Raw genomic sequence first — 26,348 nt, 5'->3', positions numbered from 1 at the left:
TCTGAAAACTCGAGAGATCGAGGGGGGTGAGTCAGCCGATCTGCTCTTCCCTCTCTCTCTCTCTCTCTCTCTCTCTCTCTCTCCCCCTCGCTCCTCTCCATCCGATCGATTCTTTTGTCATATTTTTCCCGAATTTTCGATATCGTCTCCTCTCGATATCTCTCCTCGACCGTCGCAGGAATTACGAGAGACGGAGGAGGGCAGCGAAACATCGACTGGCCGCAAAGTCGCGTTTCGAAATTGCTTATCGAGCTAAAAGCCGGGCTCCAGCGAGTTCCCGGGGTCTTTATTAATCCGCGTCGATCGAGAAAGGGAAGCCTCCATTTCGTATTCGCGGTCGAGCAAGCAGGATTTCCGGCTCGCCGCGAGACACGAAACTCGCGGCCGATAAAGCGCGCGCCGCGTTTCATCCCCTGAAATATAGCCTGGTCGGCACATCGTCCTCTCGAGCTCTTCTTCGCCCTGTCCCGTCTCAGACGAACGCGCGTACACCGCGAGTCCTCCTCTTTCCGAACGGGGTTAAACGCTCGTGATTTATGTAAGGAGCTGCTCCGCGCGGATACGCTTTCGAAAGCGAGACAGCGGCGAAAGAGGGTGCGAAGCCGACGGTACGTCAGCCGAAGATATGGGAATTTCGTGGCATTAGCGAGTGCCTGGTGGATGTGACGTCTTCTTCTGACGGCTCTTCGCGCAATTTTCGACTCGCTTCCGAGCGGATCTGTCGCGCGGTGAAGAATCGCCCCGCCAATGGAAATATCGCCGCGTCGCTGCAGACGAGCGCGATCGGGAACGCTGCTTCTTCTACGGTTCTGTCCTACGAACCCGGGGGGTACCTAGACTCTTTTCGGGAACGGCTCTTTCGAAACTGCGATTTTTCGCCAGGCTCCGCTGGTTTCCGCCCTGTTCAGAATGGTTAACTAGTTGCCACTTTGTTCCCGATCGTGGAAGAACACGCAGCTGGAGCGAGAACAGGAGCGAGATACATATTGAACGAGCCGACATGAGAAACGGCCACTTAAACGCGGCCATCGTGCACCCCATTCCCACCCTCCGCGGTCGCTTCTTCGTCCAACTTTATTCCCGCCGGAAGCAACTTCCCTGGAAGAAAGAACCGCCATCTGACGTCGATACACTCCTCCCCCTCCCCTTCGGTTTCGGCTACTTTTACACGCGTACGCGTTGTCCCCGCATCCCCCTATGACCGAGGAATATCGCGCGAGTAGTAACATCCGCCGTTCGTCCGACCGTGTACGGACCTATACCACTTACGGACCGATTCCGACGGACTTTTTCCGCGAGCCGCGCAATTTTACCCTCGTCAAGCATCGACGTGTGCGCGCCGAGTGGCAGCCGAAAGTTCGGTGTGGCGAAAAAATTGCCGAGAAAGAAAATATCGGTGCGTTCGGAAACGGTGGACGGATTCGATTCGCTGCGAGCCATATTTAAAATCGGGTCCCAGGGTGGCGCGCGCTATCGACCGACGCGACCAGTCACCCCTCGCTGCCGGTATCGCCGCGGTAGACATTTATTTCGCGGGGCTTTTCGGATTTGACGGATTAGACCCGAGCTTCTCGGTATCCCCAACGCCGCGACGATATTAATGCGCGTCGACCGTGAACGGGGATGACCTGCACGCGGCCCGAAAGCTCGATATCAAACCTCACGGACGAGTGGCGGGAAGGGGCTGGAAGAAAGGGGGAAAGAGAGAAGGGATGCCACGCGAGGGAGAAGAGATCCGAGGTAAAAATTGTGGGCAGATAAGACCGCTGAAGGCGTCATTCGTCTGCCGCGAAGCTGACAGCCGCGATAAAGTTTCTCCCAAGCCGCAGTGGCTTAACACGCCTGGATCCACGACCCTTGCTTCCCCGAATCGGCAGGGCGGATGCTGCGAAAAACAACGGATCTCTGCTGGGATTTCCGGGACCCGAGATTTCACGGGGTGCGCAGCGAGATCTTAATTGGGCTGGAAGTTTTAATGGCCAGATTTTTCGGGGAACTGGCTCAGACTGTGTACATCGCGACCCCCTTCGAATTTCGAGTCCCCGGATTCTTTAAGAGTTTAGAACTCTCTCTTTGGGATATTACGATACTTATGCGGGATGCCAGGGTTTGAAGCGAGTGCAAAGAAGGGAAATAGGAGAAAGGACATGAAAATTTCAATCCCTAGTATTAACCCTCTGCTACTCGACGACTTTTTCGTTACAGAAAAATAGTAATTCGAAGACTTCCTATCATAGAGTCGACGATATTTTTAAAATGTAAATGAGAAATCATATGCAAATTAGGACGTAGAATTATTTTTCTTCGATATTCCACATATCATTAGGTAATTTTAAATTTCATATATTAATTAACCTCGATCTTTAGAATCTGATTAAATGGTGACTGAGAGTCAAGGGGTGAGAGAGTGCAAAGGGTTAATATCTTCGTACTGTGTGTATGTAGGATCCTTTTACGCAGACATTTTCGTAGACATATACTTCGGGAAAATGTAAAAAAAAAGAAATTGTTTTTTTTTAACGGGATTGCAGGAATATACCCCTTTGAGAAGCAGAAAATTGCCAATTTTCGCCATATAAAGAATATTCGCTATACCTCGAATGTTGTGCACAAGTATAATTAGCATAGCTTACAATTATGAGGACTCGTGATAGTAGTGTAAAGAGTGAACACCCTGTCTAGCCGTACACGTAGAATGCTAGGATTTGACAGTGAGAACAAAGGAATACTTGGTTCTACCTGGCTGATGACGGATAATAAACAGCGATTTTGGGTTCGGATCAATCAATCGGTCACGTATCTTAACGCTTCACCGGCCGCTCATTCCTCGCTGCCGGTGAATTTCGCGCGGGTTCTACTAGTTGCTGATAGTCGTATTTACGCTATTCTTATTATTTAAAAAGGCACTAATATTTGAGACTAACGGAACAAGCATCTGCTTAAAGAATGTCGAGAAAAGACGATTGGAAGAGTTAAAACAGAAGCATAGTGGAACATTATATGCCGCGCTGAAGCAAAGTCACGTCTGCGTGACAGCGGCCGGCAAAGTGTTAAACACTTAGACGCATTCCTAGGCTTTCACTCTTCGCTTGCATTCGGCTCTGTCATGAACATCCCTTGCATTCGATCCTCTTGCACGTGGTCACTTTCATTCTGAGCCCAAACACTCTTGACATTCTTTCAGGGCCGTACCTATTCCTTTCCTAGATATATTTTAGGATAAAACTACATCTCCCGTTCTTTATATTTGTCAATCAAACAGTATCCCTACGTTTATTATATACCAAATGAAATATTAACCCCGGTATACCAAACCGACTGCGTTCTCTCATGCTCTGACATCTCTCTTGTACCCATACACGCTGCACACTCGTACCGTGCATTGCCAAGCGTTCAAAAATTCCCCGTGCATTCCAGGAACTCATTCGCTGCACTCGCGCCACCGATGATCTAACATAAACGACCACTCGCCACTACTGCGGATATTTCCCGATTTTTTCCAATCTCGATTTCCCTCCGATGGGAACGCGAGCGTTCCAAATTCCTACAACGCCGCTTCCAATGCTACACCACCTCCCCAAAATTAAATAACTTTGCACTACGTTCGTACTTTACGCGGTTTTCTAGATCTCTGGTGACCTAGTCGTACGTTAATTCTACTTATCGCCGTAAAAGGGTAATTTTTGTATCCCCTATCCCGTTTCTTCGCGCGATCTTCTCGCGAGAGCGAAGATTGGCGCTGTCGGTCGGCGATGGGAACAAAGATCGGTGAAGAGGGAATTTCGCGCGGGCGGAAATTTATTCGCAGCGGCGCGTCGACGAGGAGCACTCGAAGTTCGAGCGGTCTATAGCTTTTCAGAGGTCTCGTCGCTCGTTCTCGCGCGTGATCTGCCGCGCGGAGTATCGCGTATCCACAGGTTGGTAATATCTGCGTTTTCCCGCGAGGAAATTTCTTCTCTCTTCCTTTTTTCCCCAATTTTTTTTTTTTTTTTTTTTTTTTTTTTTTATTCAACCCTGTGTGTACCTTTTTGTGTTCACGCCATTCGCGTTTATTTATTATCAGCCGGTCGACGCGAGCCACGGTCATCAATTCGGATTAACGCCGGCTCAACAGCAGTTTTCGAACCGCTGTCACTTTTCTCGTTACAGTTGTTGCCAGTGTCTCGTTGCCGCTGGTATTGCCAGCGTCGGATATGGATTTATGAAACGACAAATCGCGCAAATGTGCGCTTCAGACGCGCCGAGGCCGTGGAACACTCGTTGGCGCTCGCGCGTGTCGAGCTTTTCCGTGGTATTTACCCGCAGCGGAGAAAATGTGTTCTCGCGCGACCTTTGTCGAGCTTTCGTATCCTTGCGTCGCGTTGTAATGGAATATTTTAATATCCACGCGTCGAAGCCGACGTTATTAAAATGGCGCGCGGATCGATGCGATCTGGCCCCGTGTGTCGCCGTGGAGAGAGAGAGAGAGAGAGAAGTATTCGAGAAACGAGGGACACAAAGTTGGGAAAAATTGTGACCGTGCGAAATCTAAACGTTCCCCTCGCCGTGCACCAATATCCAGCAGTAAATCCGGGAAAGGCGAGACCTTTCGAAATTACGAATAAAACTCACGGATTCGTGACGCGATTGCACGTTGCGCCCGACACAGGCAGCCCGCCGTGCGAGAGAAGCAACAAGGAGAACAGCCACGTGGAAAACAACAGACATCCGCACGTCGTCCCGTGAAATTGCATTCGACGCATCCCTCTTCTTCCTCTGCCCGTCTTTTTTCATTCAATAAAGGGAAGTAACAGTCGAAGTGTGTCGAGGGGGGACGAGCCGAGGGAACGGGACGGGTGGTTCGTTCCATTTGCGGATTTTCCATTCGTGCCCGTCCTTGAGCCGTGCTTTCACCCCTTTCTGCTCGCGTGTGTCCCTGGCTTTCCCTTTTTCCGGCTTCTTTTCCCGGGCCAGCGGGGAAACTGCGGCCTGACCTTTTTCACGGTGGCCGGAAGAAAAGTGGCCTGGGGGGTTGAACGTACGAGCGTCGGACGGGGCCGGGGAGGGGGCGGGAAACCGTGTACGGGTTCTCTCTCCGTTCGCCGAAAGCGGAGAAATATTTCCACGAGTTCGTAATTTATAGAATCGCTGCTGAAACGGCAGATCCAACGCCGGTGGAACAGCTTAAAATCCGGTCGACGTAATTGGATGAAGCCTCGACGTAACCTTTCACGTGATTGTGAACGGTGAATCCTTCGTAATTCCTCCTACCGCTTCCTTCTTCCTCTTTTTTCCACCCCTCTGCCGCCCCGGCCCCCTCGATTCTGAAAAACCTTCTTTCATTTTCACCGAGCGACGAATCGCTCCCGCGCGATTGTGTCTTCCGTCGTTGCTCTTCCGGTCTTCCTCGCCGTCTCGAGATCCCCGACGTTTCCATTGAAGTCACGCGTTTTAACGACTCGCCTCTGTTCCGCGTTTTGTTCCTTCCCGTCGCATTCTCCCCGTGGTATTTAGTCCGTGATTAAAAGTCCATTCGCTCCCCCGCCGCGCGCCCCATCTTCGCGCGTCCCGTTTAAACCTCGCGCCACGCTCCGATCCTGTTTTTCCCTTAATCTCTCTACCAACGCTATCCCGTGCGATTCCACCCCTTACTATCGACTCGGCCCGCCGCGCGCCGAGTTAACCCGCCGACGTTCGCCAACAGTCTTCGTCAAATATACTCGAGCGTATCGCGCGCAAACTCTGCGCCATGCATAATTGTATCCCGATTCTCGCGATCCCGTGGAATCGTGCCAGCTCTCGAGACCGCGTTTCGCGTGTACCCTCGCTTTTCCAACGGGAAACCTGGTCTAGGGCTGGCGGGTGGAGGTGATCGAATATAAAATAATCGAAACGATGGAGGGAATTTCCATCGCGTCGAGGATGTTTCCAGCTAATCACTGATCGGAATTGTTTACGAGCCCGTTTACGCAGGTCGCGGACGAAAGCTGCGAGTGGTCATTGATTTGAAAGCGAGAGTTTATCGCGTGGTTATTACATTCGTTAATATTTAGCCGAAACCTGTTATAATTCGACACCCAGCTGACCGTCCTCCAACAACGAGTACCGCGTAACGATTCGCAGGGGATCACGCAGATATCGCGAGGGAATTTGGGAGAAATGGTTTTCGAAGTTGCCGCAACACCGCGTAAGCGGATAAACAGATGGGAAAGGCGAATAAACGGGATAATTACCGCGAACAGAGCGACGATGCGTGTGTAATAAGCGTGAAGGAGTAAACGCAGGATCACAGCGAAGCTTTATCTCGAGTATAACTCATTTTCATCGGATCTGAATCGTAATCCACGCTGCGGCTACGCGTGTTTCGCGACAAAGCGTTCGAATGCACCCTCCGCGGCCTGTGTGGCAACGAAAACAGACGGAGCCGAAGATCGGGGGTGCGACAAACAGGCGGATCAGGGTTGTCAGGTATCGCGCGAACGGAGGGAAGATTTCACAAAGCGGGAAGAGACAAAGACACTCGCGGTTGAAAATCCAGCGAGTTAACGTGGGTCGTTTAATTCAGCCACTTCTCCGGTGCTCGGCTCCTCTCGAGGAGAAGACTGTCGCGTTTATTTGTCGTGCCGGGAAGTTAACCGATGGCATAAACGCGGATCACTTTTACGCGGCAACTCGGCCACGGTTCGACGACCGGCGTTCAAACGAAATTGGATTTTCATCGCGAAGGAGGTGGGTGCCGCCGGTTAATTCGCTCGTTTCTTTGTCTCGGTCCCGGCTCCGTGGCGAAACGACGTTACGAGAGAACCGGGGGGTAGACGGTAGGGTGGTAATCTGAAATATCGCGAGGCGAAAGGGTGAGAGGAACTCGTCGCTTCCGGCTCGTTAATCCTGCTTCGGACGAGTGTCCGCGAAGGGCCGCCGTTCGGAAAATGGCCGCTGTGTTCCGTGGCGAAATCAGATTGCCGGCGAATTTGATTTCGACTTTAACCGGCGTAGGAAGAAACGCAAGGAAAACATTTGCCTCGTCGCGGCTGATTGACTTTCCGGATGAAAGGAACCGGATAAAAAGCGCGGGAAAAGCCGGCAGGGGAAAGGGGTTGGTAAATAAGAGAACAATGAGGACGGGGAATCGAAAGGGGACGAATTGAAAATGGAAAGGACGAGGGGTTGGAACGGCGAGGCAGCGAGTTACAGGTCAGACGCGAGTACCGTGCACGCCGATGTGAAAGATGGGCTTTCGATAATCGAACGGTGAACCGGATCAATTAAACCCCCCGGGGTGGGCATTAATTATCGAAGGTGTCGTCGACAGTTTCCTATCGCACGTGCGATCCCAGCGCAATATTCGGCACGAGTTTCACGATTTTCGCCCGCGGACTCGCCTCCTCCTTTTCCTTCGCTCCCATTTCCACCCTGATCCTCCTCCCGTCGCTTTTCCCCGCCCCTTCTCGCCACCCTCCACCCTTCGCGATCGATTCTCGCGAGTCTTCTCTTTTCTTTCCGTGCAGATCGGGAACTCGCGATCCCGCGATATTTGTCCGGAAGGGGGACCCCTGTCCGAGGATCCGAATGATCGTCAACGACGTCGCGTGCACAGGGGGTGGGTTTTTAATCGTCGCGGAATTTTCTCGCCCCCGCTGTCCCGTCGTTCGCCGCGATTTTATCAAGCCGGGGACGCAATTAAAAGAAAGTTATACCTTTTTGCCAAGCAACAACGTCGATAGCGCGCAATTCGACGACGCTTTTTATTCCCGCGATAAAGCTAAACAAGGGAATCGTCGCGACGACTAAATTATACTCGCCATAACCGCCGCAAATTCGCGCAAAAAAGCCGTTAACTCGGCTAAAAAAAATATTAATAACGGTTATTGCGTGTAACGCGGCGAGGAAGGCCGTTGTCGGATGTGATTTACCGCGGGTTTTATCGCTAATAACGTAGCCTGATTAACTCGAGGGCGTACGGCGGCAGCAGGCTTCAACGGAATTACCAACGCGTTCATCATTCCGCGGAATGTCCGCGCCCGGATAGTCCGGCCACGAACCGTCCATCCCTCTGCCGAGCGTTTCCTGTTTATTTCCAAGAGCTGTTCCGCGTTTTATATCACGCGCGAAAAACTTTATTTCGCGCTTATCACCGGTCGAGCAACTTGTTAACACGCGTGATATCCAACGATGCACGACCCTCGGCCAATTACGACGTTAACAATGTTACACGCATACACGCGGCCTGTCCTCTAACTGCATTTACCCCTTCTACCCCTGTGGTCCATTTTTAACGTGGAAATTCTCCGTGGGGCAAGATTGCGTGTTCAACCACCCCCACCAGAGAGGTCTATATTCGCTCTATATACCCTTCTATTCCCTCCCTCCACCCTTTGGAAATTGAATTCGTGTCCCTTCCACCACCGAGTTTTCCCTCTCGTACCTATTTCTCTCTCCCTTCGCGTTGTTTCGCGATGCAACTTTTGGGTTTTGCGTCAGTGAATGCGCGATTATATTCCATTGTTGCGCGAGGTAAGTCGGATTTTTTATTTTTCCCTGTTCCCCCTTTTTCTCTCTCTTTTTTTGCTCAATTTTTCTCCACTTTTTCCCCTGGCTTTCGCACAGAGGGGAGAGAGATTGGATTTTTCGTTCGGATCTCGTTCGTTGGAAATTGAACTTATTTTCTTTCCCCCCGCTTTCCCGGTTATTCTTCCTGCGCGCTTTTTCCTGTCGTTTTTCCGCGGGTTGTTTCTTCCCGTCGCGTTATTTAAAGGTCGTATATATTCAGGGCGCTGTCCCTCCCGATTGTCGCGTTCCCAATGGACGGGCGACAGAGCTTTATCGTTAGAAACAGCGCGATTTTTCTTGAGAATGTTTCCCCGGAAAATTCCACCCCTTCATTACGCGTCTTTAAACAACCGAGCTTTTATTTTCCAAGAGAAATTTCTCCCTCTTCTCTCTCGTTATCCCTCAAGAGTTGTTCCAAAGTATTTTCCCAATTTTTTTCTAACCGTGGAAGAGAGAAATTTTTTACGCCTCTTATCTTCGTGTAATTAACCAAATTGAATTGTTGGAACAACGTTGTAAAATCGGCAGAAAAATCGGACGACCCGCGCGAGATTGGAACTCTGGTCACTCGGACGAAAAGCGAGCGTGTTGCTCGCTACGCCGCTATTTTCTCTAGCGTCGTATTTCAATTTTTGTACTTTTATTGCGGCCGTACTTGTCATTCCGATACGCCGCTACCTTCTCGTTTAGATTTCCCTTTGAATTTTCATCGAAGTATCTCCGGAATGACGACTTATTTCTTTGAACAACCTTCGACTTCTCTTCTTGACCTCTTGTTTTATACTATTTTTGACAATTTCTTTCAATCTCTTTTTCCCATTTCGGAGATCCTTTCTTGCCCACGCGTAGAATTTCTAACCGATGATCAGAAAGGTCAGGAAGGAGGGGGTGCATGACGAAGATTCGTCCCGCTTCGAGACGGCCGCCATATTGGGACGCCATTGAAGTTAAAAGACGACGTTTTATTTCCGTTCGGAGAATTCTTAGGGAATACACTCGTGGAAAAGATACTGCATCCTGTCAAAGGCTCGGACCATCTAGCGGCACTTTTTTACGCTTTAAAGGGGGATGTAAATAAGGAAAGAGAGAAACGCGAACAGATGATCGGCAAACAGAGACTCCGGAAGCGAAGACGGATGGAGTGCGGTCTGGCTCGTGAATTTTTCACGGACCCCCCCGACCATCGGACCATCTTCAGTCTGTCTCTTATCAAACATGCACGTGTTCGGGCGTTTTTCCATTTTTAATCGGGATCCGTGTGGCTGGGCTGCGTCAAATTTTTATCAGACTTAAGCGTGTCAACCAGTCGAAGAATCCCAACGATCGCTGATTTTGCTTCAAGCTTTTATTCGAATTTTCGCCGAAAAAGTTTTCTATTCTTCCTTCCGTCTAGTTAACACTAGAACTACCAACCCAGTAAAAATGAATGGTCCCAGAATTTTCCTTTTTGCAATCACCGAACACATACACCTGCTTTAAGAATAAAATTGGTATCAACTCGTATTAAGAAAGAATTGTAATCAATATATTCACTCGTATTCATCGTATCGCTGAAATTACTATAACCTGTGCACCTTATAGTTAGGTACCCATTAAAGATAGGTAGTTCTAGTGTTAAATAAACTAAATTAAATGTATCCATAGTTATATCCTCAAAAATTCATCAAAATTACAGAAATAAAGAATACACTTTCATATATATTAATTATCAGATAACAGATAATCAAATAGATAATATCGTTCTCGCATGTTCATTCACATTTTGAAAAACGGAATAGTATATTTAAAGAAAATTACAAATATTTTCTATTAACACTAGAACTACCAACCCAGTGAAAATGACTGGTCCCAGAATTTTCCTTTTTGCAATCACCGAACACATACACCTGCTTTAAGAATAAAATTGGTATCAACTCGTATTAAGAAAGAACTGTAATCAATATATTCACTCGTATTCATCGTATCGTTGAAATTACTATAATCTGTGTTCGTTATAGTTAGGTACCCTTTAAAAATCGGTAGTTCTAGTGTCAACTTTATCCAACGTGTCTTTGCTCGGCTCGTATCGAAACGTTAATAATTCGCGTGAAATGCAAATGAAATAATACAAATGAATACCGGCTGTGGAGACCTTAAGGCCTTAAAGCTCGCTTGAGTTACCGATCAAGACGCCATCTTGTACCCTGCCCTTCCGACGACACGCAAATGATATTTTATTAGTTAACCATTTTTATAAATAACTAACGATATTAAAACTAAACCTGCGATGACCTGTCAAACAACCGGTAGATGAAAAGATAAAAGAAAATTCCTAAAGAGAAAAGCGCGAGAGAGAAAAGTTGAAAAATTAATTTCGCGCGTATTAAAAGAAAAGTCGCGAGAAATTAGTGTAATCAAAGCGTTAACGTAGAATGCGGAATTTTTAATCAAAATTATGAAATTGCTCGTTTGAGTCGTAATAATTTTATTGTTAATACAGCAGCGACGTAAAATGTTAAGTACGAGGTCCGAGCGTGCAGATAAAAGACACTTAATGTACCGCGTTAAAACTGCGAACAAAGATTATTATTGGTCCCTAGCACCGAGGATTCTTACGAAACTTTCACCTCGATTACCCGGAAGTACCGCGGAACCCGTGGAATCGACGAGCATTCTCTCGCTTCCAAATAGAACCCCGAAACCCAAGCCATCGTTCTCCAGCAGGGATCTAATCTCGGGATCCCGATTATCGATCCGTTTATTTCACCGCGAAGGAACGGAGTTAGCTTTTGGAAAAGTTGCCAGGACATTGAACGGTGGTCGATGCTGTTTCGAGTCGACTTTTAACCCTGCCGGGGGAAAAACGAGGGAGAAAAACGGCGAAACGACGGAAGAACGAGGGAAGAAAGGTGGCGGAGGTGGAACGGGGACGGAATGTGGAGCACCGAAAAGCTATTTCCGGTAGAGGAGGTCCGTATCGGGCCCGCGAAGGTACGAAATGACCGACTTAAGGAAGTTTTACTGCGAGACAAACCGGAAGTGATTCGGCCACGACCGAAACGTTGCTCGCCGCGTAGACGGGGAAGAAAGTTTACCCCTTCCAGCCTGCACGGCTTCTGCTTCGTTCCTTTTGGCCGGGATTACGGGCCTCGGACGAACATCTATTCTCGTTTAACGCCTTTATTTACCGTCCGCTGCTTTTCCTTTTACCTCCCTCCTTTTGCTGCCCCTTTTCCCTCCTTTTTCCGTCTACCCTGTGTATTTCTCTTTGGCCATCTTGGCTTTGCGTTGCGCCCTGGCCGTTCCTCTTCCCTCTGTCCCATTCCTGCGTCCTCTGCCTCTTCGTTGACACTCGATTATCGTGGCTCAAGAGCAATCGCTCGCCGACGTCTCTCCATTCTTTATGCCGTTGTTCGCGTGCTCGTCTCATTCTTCGAACGATGAAACTCGCGGCTCTGTCAGGGTTTGCTTCGACGATCGTGGTAGTTTAATAGCTCGAGACAGGTCCAGGTCTTGGTCCCTCTGGCGAAGAAAGAGGACGGAGGGCTTATTGTTTTATAGGGCGTTGTTGTTTCATCGAAGTATACCTTTCGCGTGATACCGCGATTTATTTCTACTTTTCGGATCAAACTTTTCATTTATACCAACTCCATTTCGAGGATATATTGATATAATTTTTCTTGGAAATGAAACCGATGAACCGATCAATTACATCCACGGGGGTGTACCAAACCTCGGCCATATTTCTGCAAAATTGACTGTCACTTGGGAATTATTCATTTATTATAATTAATTCCATCTATTATACATGCCAGTAAAAATCAAGCGAACCAACAACTGAAACAACAGTTTCCGTGATCCAAAAACACCACTGTGAAGCCATTACCACGTTCATCGGCCAACGACCGATCCTCGAATGCTTGATCTCGATTTACGCGATGAATCACGAATCGAATCGAAAAAATCGCGAATCGAATCGAGGAATGACAAATCAAACAAATTTCGAATCGAGTGGAAGAATATCGAATAAAAAAGAATCGCTAATCAGATCGGAAAAATCGGGAGTTAAGCCGATAAGATGGCGAGTGGAACCGAGGAACGAAAAATTCTCGAATCGAATGGAAGAATATCGAATAAAAAAAAAATCGCTGATCAGATCGAAAAAATCGGGAATTAAGTCGATAAGATGGCGAATGGAACCTAGGAACGAAAAATTCTCGAATCGAATGGAAGAATATCGAATAAAAAAAAAATCGCTGATCAGATCGAAAAAATCGGGAATTAAGTCGATAAGATGGCGAATGGAACCTAGGAACGAAAAATTCTCGAATCGAATGGAAGAATATCGAATAAAAAAAAAATCGCTGATCAGATCGAAAAAATCGGGAATTAAGTCGATAAGATGGCGAATGGAACCTAGGAACGAAAAATTCTCGAATCGAATGGAAGAATATCGAATAAAAAAAAAATCGCTGATCAGATCGAAAAAATCGGGAATTAAGTCGATAAGATGGCGAATGGAACCTTGGAACGAAAAATTCTCGAATCGAATGGAAGAATATCGAATAAAAAAAAAATCGCTAATCAGATCGAAAAAAATCGGAAATTAAGTCGATAAGATGGCGAGTGGAACTGAGGAACGAAAAATTCTCGAATCGAATGGAAGAATATCGAATAAAAAAAAAATCGCTGATCAGATCGAAAAAATCGGGAATTAAGTCGATAAGATGGCGAGTGGAACCGAGGAATGGCGAATCGAGGCCCCCTCGTTACATCGGAATTTCTCGCAGTGATTGCGCGACGAACGCGATCAGCGATGTCTCGCGTAATTCCATCGCGAAGCTCGCGGGAACTTTCCCGTTTCGAGGCATTGACTATCAGAAGTGGAAAACGTTGCCAGGGAAAGCCGTCGAACGCGATCCAGAGGGAACGGGCCGTGCCTGGATTGCACCCGGAGGAACTCATACGTTATTCGTCGCGCGCACTGCTGCTCGGTATAACGGGTGAACGCGAGTAATCCACCCTCTGGGTGTAGGGTGAATCCGGTACCGTTAGGTAAGGGTGGATCGACGCGGCTCGGGGATCGATTTTATTTCTGTGGATGGCGTCGCAGGAATTCGAGAGAGGACGGATAATTGGAAAATATCGTTTCGGGAAAGCTGCGACTTTGCGATCAAGGGTGCTTGTTTAACCCTCCAATGGTGTTTTGAATATCGAGGAATTTATGGCGAGCTTCTGAAAGATAGATGAAAAGCGCTCGGTTTCAAATATTGTAGGATTGCGAATACTGGTCTTGAGACACCGAAAATTATCTAGAGAACAAGAACGCGATAACACAAACTCGAAACTCGTAAACCGATTTAACTCAGGATGAGAACACCAAGATAACGAAATAAAAACACACAAGGACGCACTCTTTTAAAACTCTTTCTCCAACACCAAGCGACTCACGCTTGTGCTGGTCACAACCGATTTCTAAGGACTCTGTTTTGCTTGTCAAGGACCAAGCTTTTATGCTTTCCTTAGCCTACGCTTCACCTCCCCGTAGGGGAGTCACGCAACTTAATTTTGTTATATAGAATAACTCTTCGATTTGCTTCTAGAAGATATCGACCGGTTTACAATTTATTTTTGTTGGCAATAGACGATTCGCGATTTCTTTCGGTATCCTACAATATTAACTCGAAATCGAGATTATGAACGACCTTATGGTTATTTGGTTATATAAATTTATTAATTTGTTCATTTACTTGGCTTCTTTCGTGGAGAGATGGTATATACGCGAATTCGCGAGGAAGAAATGAAACGGTGATTTCATAAATTGCGAGGTAAAGAGAAATCAGAGTACTCGGTACAACTAGAGCGTGCACGAGACAACGTAGGATTACGGGATGCACGAGATCAGTGCGCGAGTAAGCAAACGTTATTTTACCCCGGAATACCTCGTAGCTGGCGTACTATGCTCGCGTTTTGCGTCCAGATTCATCGATACAACTGCTTACGCGTACCCATTAAACGTAATACCTACTCGAGCATTCGCATGCATCATCCGCCTACCCTCGCAACTATAACTAGCTCATTAGTTCGAATGCCTTACATCGACTTCCGCCAACTCGAATCTTCCAGGCTGTAATCGTCGGAACAGTCGAACGGGGAAGTCAAAGAAACGGGTAAATTGTGAGAATAATTTCCGAGGATAATAGACGTAATAGATCGAGACGTAGATTTTAACGAACCTCACAGTCGTTCGTTAACTTCTTGGCCTAGAATTTAATTTTCGCTAGCGCGTGCCATGATCAACAGCAAAGTCAGTTCCACGTTGAGCCATTTCAAATCATTTCGAGCCAACTCGTAACTCGGACAGGAAGACGTATCGTGTATTTTTCTTTCTCTTTTTGAACATGGGAACGAAGTATAGCTGGGAGTCGGTGAAAAGATGGAACGAAGTGATGACGAATGCGATGACTGACGAGAGGGTGGCGCGAGATGCGGAGGACTGCGATCGGAATGCAGTGGAATGAGATAAAATAGGGTGGGATTGGGTGGTACGATGTGCAGGTACGTGTGAGATAGCTTAGGGTCCCCAATTAAGGCGTGTTTTTCATTTCGAAGAGAAGGGAAGAAGAAGGGGTGTGTTTCGTCCTGGGTCTGCTAACGAACGAGGCTACCTAGCTAGCTCACCCAGGTTGAGAACTTCCATTTGTTGAGAGAGGAGGGTTCATCTCGAACCTCCTTGATCCCAGTAACCCCCTAGCAGCGACCCTGTGTAACCCTGATCGTTACGCGTCAAACCACCCTCGTCAAACTCCGTCATTTCGAATTTTACATGTTTCGGTGTCGCAGGAGATACGTCATCCCCCAACGAAGTGTATCCGTTTTTCCAAAACCATTATACCCATCGTCTTCCCCCGCCTCTCCTCTCTCTGGCATTTCGCTCGGCATTTTCTCCTTTTTTCCCAACTGCCGAAAAATCTATAAATCTAACGAACCCGCGTACGTCAGAACCATTCGTCAGCGGACAGATTGCAGCCAGGGGGTGTTGAAGAGGGCCTCTCCCGGTGTCAGTCGGCTCCGCGCAATAAAGCCGCGAGCGATTTTTACGACGGAGGGTGGATCGCGCGAGGTAATTTACCCTCGAAGGCGGTTCGCGCTGAATACGCGTATTCGCGAAAATTTCGCTTACGAGCAGCTCAATCGTGTAGCCCTTCTATCCTCGAGATCGGGGTGCTTCCCGAATCGTAGCGATACCGGCGAAAAATTCCCTTCGGCCCATTACCCTCCTCGTTACCCTCGCTGCTCTCGAACCTGCGACTCGGTCGCTTTTCCGATCCTCTAGCCGGTGAATTTGCTTCGATCGTTTCGAATCGGCGAGATTATTCGAAGGTCCAAGGTCGTGGAATAGCGAGCGCGTTCGCACGAGAATTATGGGAGAATATTCGAGGACTGACGCGAATTTTTCTAGCGACGAGTGCGTAAATGATCAACGATAGTCGTTAGGGCTGAATGGAAGGGGAAAATGGAGGAGCTTAAGTCGTTTTATAAAATGCTTGCAGGCTGGTGTCGACTCCGACGAGGAAGAACGAGGCAGGGAGCAGCAGTAGCGCACCGACGCAGCATGGCGCGACGTTCGCGGTGCGAGTAGGCACGATCGACGGCGTCGTGACGCATCATCTGCGCGTCGAGACGCGGAGGGACCTGGCTGCCTGGGCCAGAGCAATCGTTCAAGGCTGTCACGCGGCTGCTCTCTCGTTACGCGAATACACCGTTCGTGAGTAATCCTGTAGAAGTTTCTAGCTACGTACAGATATTACCAAACACGTCAGTTGCATATACACTCGTACACGAAGGTATTCGAACACGTGTACTCGTTTTGCTTCTGAAATGCTTTATATGCGTGTAAAAGTGAAATATTCAGTAATTAACCGGAGCTCAGGGTGTTTTTAACCGTTCAAGGAAGAAGCACCGTGTTACTTGAGTCTCTGTAAAATAAACTCCGCGCAAGTTCGTGTTCAATTTCTTTTTCACATATTCGCATAAACGTCTAACAGAAGTAATAACGTAGCTTTAAGATTATATCGGTAAAATTGAGAAATAATTTAACGATGTTTGTACATGTCATTGGTGAATACCAAAAATGAGGTCTTTCCGTATAACTCACTAGCGCCACCACGGCTCGTATCTACGATTAACGTACGGAAAATATCGTGCGCGTTGTTGATTTATTTTGCAATTTTATTCGCGTAATCTTGGAATTTGCTCTTTACTACATGCCCTACATTCCTTCAACCATGTCAGCTATTGAACATGGCAAATATAAACATTCGAATATCTCCGTGCACGAGTGTATAAACAGAAAATGGACAGTAAATACGCGTGGACCAAATAAAGTCGACGTTAAATATTTGATAGAAAATAAAGACGATACCGATATAGTTTATCCTACCTTCGGAGTGCCCTTCCACCCCTCTGTCATACTAACTGCCGACACGTTATCCATGCAGGAATTGCGAATCGAGCACCGCGACAAATTACAGAAAGAAAGGAATAAGAGATCCCGTTTGACGAAGGGACAAGAATGCACGCACTCGGTCGTAAAACGGAGTAACGAGAGAAAGCCAGGGGGCATGCATCTTCGCGCGGGAAAAGAGAAGTGGATGACCACGGGGGTGTATTCCCCGATCGTTGCGCGACGCGTTCGCTTCGATGAATTTTAATTCCTTTGCAGCGCGGACCAACGGCAATAATAAATCGAGATTAATGCCCGGCGCCGGTCGCGTCGTCCTTTTTCGCCTTCGCGTACCACTCGTCCAACTCCATCGATCATGAACACCGTGGCGGGGCGGATTCCTCCGGGCCCCGAGCGGAAAGACGCGAGGACGCGGACGACGGGAAACTGCCGCGAGAAATATCGTCGAAATCGCGTTTCGATCCTTTTGTCCGTGCCACGGGTTTCATCGCGGGATCCCTCTTCTTTTCTCTCCTTTTCTCCCCCTTTCGCCCCTTTCTCCTTGTTCTCCTCCCATTTTCCCTTCCCCCTTTCTTCCCATAATTTACGATTGGCCGATATTATTTGGTCGAGCTCCGCTGCAGCGAGGAATTATTTTTTTAATTCGCGACCGACTCGCGCTGTTTAATTTAGCACGGTCTCGTTCGAGTGCTTCATTGTTCGCCTGATATCGATATCGACGCGATTCAGCTGACTTTTATTATAGTTCGCGACTCGGTTTAATTGGAAAGTTGTCGTTTTTCCTGCTCGTTCGCGAGTCACTCGAGCTGTTTAATTTATCAGCCCCCCGGAATCTCGCTCGACTCGACTCGCCTCGCCGTGATCGCGATTTTCTCTCGCGCGTGTGAGGATGCTTGGTGAAATTGCCATTGACTCACGATTTCCGTTCGCTTCAGGGTGCACGTGGCAAGGGAAGGCCTGTCAGCTGATCATCAACCACGAGGACGGTTTCGCGCTGTACGCAGCCGGGAGCAGGGGTGTCCCTGGCAACGGGGTGAGTCCGAGCTCACCCCCGACTCCGCTCTGGAGAAGATCCTTCGACAAACTCAAGATGTCCGCGGACGACGGCGCGCGTTTACTCTGGCTCGACTTTGGCGGCGACGATGGCGAAATTGTGAGTGACACCTGTAACAAAAATTTATTTTCGAAAATTAATCGCTTGGAGCTCCGTCCATATGGTATCTCTAGCCTCGTACCTTACGATTTAACCCTTATTTCTATGGTAAAATTCAATAGCGAAGCAAACTCTACATTCCAGCGGTGCGGGGACGATACCTTCCCCAATGTTCTGTCTTCTGTCACCAGTCTTCTGAAGACGACTTTTGACCTGCGAGGCCCTGAACAGTTCAGTTCTAACCATTCGCCCGTTAAATAAAGATCACAGTTTTTCACTGACTACTGTTCCTTGCGTAATAACCCCGTTAACCCACTTATCGGTCGTAATTCATCTCTTACGTGGCAATAGTACCTTGAGGTGACAAGATGGAAATCTTTCGCATGTTTACCGAAACCAGTTATCTAATAACCTAGTGAGAATCACGTATGAAAAGCTAACGACAGATAAGGATTAAGTCCCGATGACGCGTGCTATAGTCAGCAGCAGGGTCACAAGTCCAGTCATTTACTGTTCCTCTTGTAAACTGCGTATAATCTATAGTTAACACGTTGAGTGCTACGTCAGTCCCTAGGGACTGACAATAGACTTTTCGTTTGGACGGTGTGGATTCTAGGGACTGACAGCGAATTTTTCGTTTGATTATCATCGGTGCGTAAGACTGGCATTGTCAAGGGTTAAATTATAAATGACAATTAATATACTGTAAAAATTTAATTCCCTCTGCCGAAGTAAATCTTTACACTTCCGTGGCTTTTTTCGACTGATCGTTTCTTGGTGATCGCCTTTTTGCCTTTCTGGCATTCCCCACCCCATTCTCTTCTGTTTATAATTTGTATATTTGTGTATTGGCTGTATCATTCTCACAGTCCAAACGACTAAGTGAAACAAAGTAATCTTCTGCTCATACCCTTCGGTATACTTGAGCGCTCGGCATCAAGTGCTCGCTAGCTGCCGCCTGAGCGGAAAGTATAGCAAAATGGGTGCCGCACTCAACGTGTTAACCCTAAGTGGTCCATATTAGGGTGTTCTGTCGGAAGTTTACGAATTTTTCTTACAATTTTGGTAAGGAGAAATTAGCGAAGAATATCTGTCTGGAGTTGACGTGTTCGATAATACCGTGACGCGAGAGTGGCGATCGAGAAGAAGCCGGGAGCATTGTGGGACGGGAAAGAAGCTTCCTTTCTTCCCCGACCGAGTATTGAGAATTTTAATTGACTCTGCCTAGACTATCGAGATTATTATCTTCGACGAGGGGCGGAGATATGGCGAAAAAGAGGGCTGTGCCACGAGTAATCCCATTGTGCTCGTCACTTTGAAAGAGCCCTCGATGCCGGAGCACGATACCGTGGAATACGTATTTTACATCTTCCCCAAACACTGTCGTCCAGTTCTCTCCCGTCGTTCAATGGCCATTCATAACGCTCCGGCTCTCTGGCAAACGGAGAGAGGGCGGGAGAGAGCGAGAGAGCCGGGCACAGAGGGTCGGTCGTGCCTGGGGGTGGAGAGAAAAGCATCGAGGGGGAATTTCCCGCGACAGACGTCACGATGGAAAAATTATTCCGCTCTCGAGCTGCCTCTGAAACGAAGCTGCAAATGGAGAATTCACGGGATCTTTCCGTCTTCGGATTTTTTTTTATTAAATGGCCCCCATCTTCCGCCACGCGGAAGAAACAGTGATCCGTCGATTGGTTCCGCGTTTAATCCGGCGTGGAACCGAGCAAAATAAACTTTTCATCGTCTAATTCGATTCCGTGCCAAGCTCGCCTCGCGGGAAAATATCCCGGAAATTCGTATTACCCAATTTTTGATCTGACTCGGAACGACCCCGCCCTGGGAAACTATAGGTGCTCGAATCTGGCAGTTTCAGAGGTTCTCAGAGACTCTGTTGCGTGCGAAATGGGACGAAGCGCGTTGGAAAAATTAATATTCAACAGGGACGAGGTGTTAAAATATTAAATGGCACGCATTTTACGGGAAGTAAAATAAAAGAGCGAGAAAAAATCGCACGTGAATTTTTAAGGGGTCGTTAGAGAGAGGAGATTTTCCCCTGTGAACTCGCTGTACGATGAATCGCGGGAAAAATTTTCTAGGTTTCGTAGAGTCGTTTGAATATATGAAATTTTTTAGAAAAGTGGCGTCAATTCCATACCCAGAGTATTACAACAAAAAGCCATTACAAAAATTCGATTGGAGGACGTGAAAATAGAAAATTTGCTCTTTAAAATCAGCCTAGGTAAATTGTCGCGCGACTTTTATTCGCGAAATTACAGTCATTCGAAGATCGATCATTTTTCTGTTAAAATTCAGCGATCCTTTAATTTCGCGGACGAGTGCATCTCTATTAATTGCTACGAATTATTGGAAATTATGTGAGACGAGTTCAAATTCAAATTGGTTATGAAAAGGATGAATGCAAACTATTTCAAGAACAACGGGATTAAGAATAATTAAGAATTATTAAGATCAGGATGAAAGAACACTTTCCTCGACTTGCTAGGTCATTCATCATCCCCTTTGAGTACAAAATGGTCGAGACGAATGCGCATCTGTAAATATGGCGGAAGTAAGGTGCGATCTAACGACGTTTTCCCTGCAAAATTCCAGGAGCTGGACCTCGAGAGCTGTCCCAAACCGATCGTGTTCGTCCTGCACAACTTTCTCTCTGCGAAGATCCACCGGCTGGGCCTGAGCGCATAGGGGTACGAGGGGGCCCCGACGGAGGCCCCCGACCTGCCACCGCACACCACCAGGTCCGTCACCAGCGTCTTCCTGCACTGAGCTGGTCGAAGCAGCCAGAGACGCAAGGAGGACGAGAAGAAGGGTGGCAGGCAGGACACGCGAACGAGGAAGACCACGCATCTCTCGACGGACCAGAGGACACTCGCCAGCTTCCAACGTGCAAGCCCCGATCGGGAGCTCGCGATATCCCCATCCCGTGGCAACTCCGCGTTCTCTTGCCCATTTCGCTCGCGAAATGGCCGATCAGAACGGCGTACGAGCGAGCCGCGCGAAAGACAGAAAGAAAGTATACAAACCGGGTGACGATCAAGGGACGAGAGGGTTGATCGTCCACTCGAAGCCATCCAACGCGCGATTTTTCCCAGAAATAACCCGCGCACACGCAACAAGTAGGCTAGAAAGGGGGGCGGAGGAAGGTCGCTGCTGGGAGTCGTAACTAATCAACGCGCCTAAGTAACCGATTAAAAACTATCTACCTAAAGTAAAAAAGAAAAAAAAAAATTACGATACGCTATGTAACGAGCGAGCGAGAGAGAGAGAGAGAAAGAGAGAGAGATTGGGAGAGAGTGGGTGTATTTAAGAGCAGGTGAAGACTCTCCGATCGAACGCTCGATTTCGGAGGGGAACTTAGCAGAAGCTAATCAATTACTGTCCAACCGCCACCCGTTCGCTCTGGCACGAGGATCGACTGACCCTGCCACTTCGACCTCTCCCCTTGTTCGCCGCGATGGCAACTTCCTTCCTCCTGGGTATAAATAAAGGCGAAAAGAAAATGGAAGACGGAGGAAGGCACGATGGAGAACCGACGACGGAGTAAAGTTGTATCGCGGCGAAGAAGTTCCGTAACGTCCAAGGAAAACGACTTTAAAGAGTTCGTGGACGTTGATCTCCGCTGGAGTACCGGCTGATGGCGAAACTTTCGCGAGGCCAAGCGTTTCGTTTCCTTTCGTTCCGCCGATATTTACGTGGATTCCGTTGCACCGCCACGCGCCAAGTTACTCGCCATCGGTCGGTACCCTTAGATTAGCCTATTCTCGCACTATCCGGGGGAGACACGTCTCGACGATTCAACCGGAATCTCCCTTCTATCTCGGGAGAAGAAGAGACTCGGTATTCGAAGTAGTCTAGATGGACGAATATGGAAGGTGAAAGCGGAGGGGTGCCAGCGTGGTACGACAGGGTCTAGCGAGCAACGGGCGCGCGTTAATAGTTGTTTTGTACGATTCGTATTCTTAACGCGAGTAAGTGTAAGATGCCAAGAAACGTCGATGTGTATACTGGTTAGTCGCGGCCGCGATACTCGCCTGTTCCTCGCGGGGATGACTCGCGCGAGCGGTCCTCGCTTCCAATTCTTCGCTTCCAGTTATTTCCATTCTCCTTTCGTAACCTTAACCATTCGAGCTTCGTGCGTCCAAGTTCTCCGATCCCGGGAACTCTCGAATTGTAAATAAGCGCCGTTGCAACTCAGCCACTCCCGATGTCCCAGTTCCATATATCGTTGCAGAAACACGCGGGCAAAGTGTCGGAGTACGTAGGCCAGGACGGGCAGAGGTGGACCGAGTTGCCATCGAGCACGGAGTCATATCCCGCGGAGGAATGCGCGAATGGTCGCTTCGCGGCGGTATTATTCGCATTACGAGTCTGCCGCGAGTTATCGATGCCGAGGATGCGAGTATTATCCGTGTAAGAGTGGAGCATTCCTTTTCATCCGTTCTAGAGACCGACGAGAGAGCAGAGATAATCGGCTGAATCGCGACGATATTAAAAGGGATTAAAAACATATTCGTCGAAGGAGGCCGTGCGATAATAAGAATTTCGACATTAAGTAGAACATATCAACGAAGCCACGTACCATTCATTGTGTCCATTTCGTCGTCCACATACGTCGTTCCTTTCGCGGCGGCACGAGACGAGCGGCTTCCGCGCGTGTACACGGACTTCTCCGATCGACGAGGACGCTCGAGGAATCCGCGACACCGGCCACGCTAGTTAGAACTCGGTGTCGACGTTTCCACGACCTCGCGAAGGGTCGGAGAGGGTCGTTCAAAGCCAAAACTGTCGCGTGTCGGGGCCGGATCTAACGTGGATCGTTGGATCCCTTTGCGCGCGAGCAATGCAGATGGAGAACGGCACGAATCGCGGCTCGTCCTTGGCCTGAGCTGCTTAACGCGTTAAACGCGACGTGAAATCGTCGATCACGGGAAATCGACTTAACAAATACCCGCCACTCGTCAAAGTAATTGGGCGCAGCCACCGTTTAACGCGTTAAAACGATGGCAAAAAGCCTGGCATCCGGCAGGCTGACCCGAATGAGGCGCATTAGCCGGCGATTGCCCTACGATCAAAAACAATTCGACCCAGTTTTTACCGCAATTCCGTAACCATTACCCAAATTGCCTGGAACGCAACGGAGAACTCAATTTTCGCGGCACAGGCGTGCGTGAATCGCCGCGGGTGAACAGAGGGCCGCCTGTGCGCGGGTTGCCGAAAAATGGGACGAAGAGATCGGTGGTCGGCCCTGTCGCGTGCAAACGAAATTATAAATGAAGCGAAATAACGAACGGAGCGCCGACTCGCCGCGTTTACCACTGCGAAAATCGGTTCAAGCCTGTGATCCCGGTGCCAGAATTCGTCTGTCTGTCGTTTCGAAATAACGAGAAACCGGGACGCCGGTTTTAACAGGTCGCCCTGCCCGGGCTGGGCAGGGAGGAAATTAGCGAAAGTAGAAAAACCTGTAAATGAGCGAACACGTCGAGCGAATTAATCGAACGATTTCGTGGACAGAGAGAGAGAGAGAGAGAGAGAGAGAGAGCGAAAGAGAATGCCGCGAAAGGAAGACGAGAGCGTGTTGCACGTACACACACGCGCGCGCGAGGGTATATACAGAGCTATACAGAGATATACAGAGAGACACGTACACCCGCCTAGGGAACGAGGTAAACGTCATTAAGCGCGAGGATAAGTTCGGAACATCGACGAGGATTAATTCGGTTTGAAAGGATTTGCGCGTAAACTGTGTATTTTTCTAATGATTTCCGAACGCGGCCAGTCACGGCTCGTTCATCCCCGTTTCATTTTCTCCCGTCATTTCCTCGGTTCTCGCCCCTGGCACACCGATGGGGGCGCACGGGACACACGGTCCTCCTGCGTTTTCATTTCTCTCTAGGTTTAAGAGAACGTTAACGTGTATATCTATGAGTTACCAAATAAATGAGACCGGTTAGAAAGCGGGACGTTGTTAATCATTCCCATGAGCCTGGCTCCGCTCTGTTTACCTTTCCATCGAAGAACCTTGACGATTCGGGTGCCGAGAAACGGTCCTCGAGGTAAGTAACCTACGCCGGAGTCGCGATAACCATAACAGTAGCGTCGCGGACGCCGACACGTACGGTAACGGAGGACAGCATCGCCATTCGAGAATAACAAGGTAGGAGGAATTTACTTCGTCGCGTCTACTATGCACTTGTGTCGATTCTTTCCACGCGAGATACTCGTCGTCGAACGGTCCATCGAGTATTCGCGATCGGCAAACGCGAATTCGAGAGGAATCGCGACTAGACACCCTGGGAAACTTGCAGGACTTTGCCATTTTTATCGGCGAACCCGATATCCAGCACCGGTGATTGGCTCGCGAAACTTTTCTGATCTGTCTTCCGTCCGCCCGCGGCGTTTCGCTGTATCCCTCCACCCCGAGTCTCCTGTACGTAAATCACGCGGACGCTGAGACACCCGGTATACCGAATGCTTTCGACTAACTTCGTCGGACGGGTGGAAATATCTTTTTGGAATTCCCGTGGAAAATAGTAGGAAAAGAGACGTCCTCGACGACGGAAACGTCGTTCGAATTCTCATTCGCTTGCATGGGAATAGACAACGAGCGTGTCACGATCACAATTCCAAAATGAGATAGAAATGTGATCAAAATATGAATCACTTACGCGATCGGCGAATTCGAATTCTTCGCGTATACAAATGCACTTCGCGTGAACATTGATATATGCATTGACTGTCACGTGCATTTTATATGTTTGAATATATAAAATGTAACGAATTTTTAAACAATTTGATGAAAATAAAATTAATTATTTATTTATCTCGCATTGACGTGTATTCCTTAACTGTTCATTGAAATTTGCAAACAAGTGTAACGACCATCGTTCTCACTCTCGCCGGTAGGTGGATTCCGGTTCCGAGGACTTTCTCGCAAGTGTTCTTTAACGTCCGCTTCCTATATATATAAGTTCCAGATATGTTACTAATATTCCCGTCTAAGGCAGAGGTTGATGAAGTTCGTTTATTATACCACATACTACAAGCAAGAATATAATAAATAATAATCGCCAGGATGGCTTTACTCTACTATAATCCCAATCAATCCCTACCCTTGGAAAACCGAGGAAGAGAATAGAAAAATGCGCAACGTATGTTCGACTTTAACATGCGGAAGGTCCGCGAGAGGTGTACCCCCACAACCTAGTTAGGAATGTGGGTACACACAATATCAACGAGGTTGTGTTTATGCCCACGGGAAAGATTGACTGATGCAGTCCTGAGTCCGGAGAGAAAGGAGAAAGGGTGGAGAGGGATGGCGGGCCCCCTCGGCCAAAGCCCGCCGCAGCGAATGGTGGAACGCCAGGGGCATAATGCGTGCTTTCAAATTGGCGTGAAACAAAGAACCACCACCACCCTCTCCTGGTAAGTTCACAAAACATGTTCAAATGAATTCGGGAAGATAAGATTGGGGCCTGTTCTTTCTATTAACACGTTAAGTGCCACGCCGGTTCCTTTAGGGACTTTTCCGTGTTCAGGCCTCCGCGGGTCCGTACGGCCCGGGAAGGGGGGCGCCCCTCATGATGGCTAACTTCGTTGCGAATGGAACGGCGCGTAAAATAGGCGTGTGACGTTTAACGTGGTTAAGGATTTTCAATCATTTATTACGGATTAACTCGATTTTAGGTGGGCTCTAGGTGTCCGTGAGTCCATGGAACACTGGTAATAAAAGGAATAACGTAACCTCGTCGGAAATATGCCCGGATCGGTGGTTCCATTCGACGGAAGAAACGGGGATCTCTTCGTTTCTCTACCGGACTCCATTATCCGTCATTAAAACCACTCGTTTCTCAGTTCGTTATTTCGTTATTGCATGGTAATACGGGGCCGGGTGCTGGCCGGTGATTTTTAACGAGTCGAGTCAGAGCTCGTAACGCTGGAAATTTAAAATAAATCCCGCGAATTCGCGGTGAATCGGTGATACGCGGGATTAACGAGCATCGGGGTAATTTAGAATCTGGCGATGGAGGGATACGACTGGAATTTTGAGGCAATTTCGGATTTTCGGAAGATCGCGCAGGGACGCGTATTGTGGCCCGGTTTTTGCCGCGTCGTTATAGTAATTAACGGTAATTTGAATATAAACGATTACGAGGTAATACAATGGCCGCGAATTTCTCGAAATATCGCTGCTAGTAGCCTGGAAAT

General features: G+C 48.2%; 1 protein-coding gene across 1 annotated transcript in view; it reads left to right on the top strand.

Moving 5' to 3' along the window:
* Syn1 (Syntrophin-like 1) overlaps nucleotides 1-24,084 on the top strand; it is a 341,618-nt gene extending 317,534 nt beyond the window's left edge. The window contains exons 7-9 of the mRNA XM_017911844.1: nucleotides 16,062-16,276; nucleotides 17,911-18,128; nucleotides 20,736-24,084. Of these exons, the coding sequence (XP_017767333.1) occupies nucleotides 16,062-16,276; nucleotides 17,911-18,128; nucleotides 20,736-20,828 (526 nt within the window). The 3' untranslated portion in view covers nucleotides 20,829-24,084. The remainder of the gene's footprint in view (nucleotides 1-16,061; nucleotides 16,277-17,910; nucleotides 18,129-20,735) is intronic.
* Nucleotides 24,085-26,348: the final 2,264 nt, after the last annotated feature.

Source organism: Eufriesea mexicana, unplaced genomic scaffold (genome assembly GCF_001483705.2).
Source record: "Eufriesea mexicana isolate 0111107269 unplaced genomic scaffold, ASM148370v2 scaffold294, whole genome shotgun sequence".
Lineage (NCBI taxonomy): Eukaryota > Metazoa > Arthropoda > Insecta > Hymenoptera > Apidae > Eufriesea > Eufriesea mexicana.
This window is presented reverse-complemented; position numbering and strand designations above follow the sequence as displayed.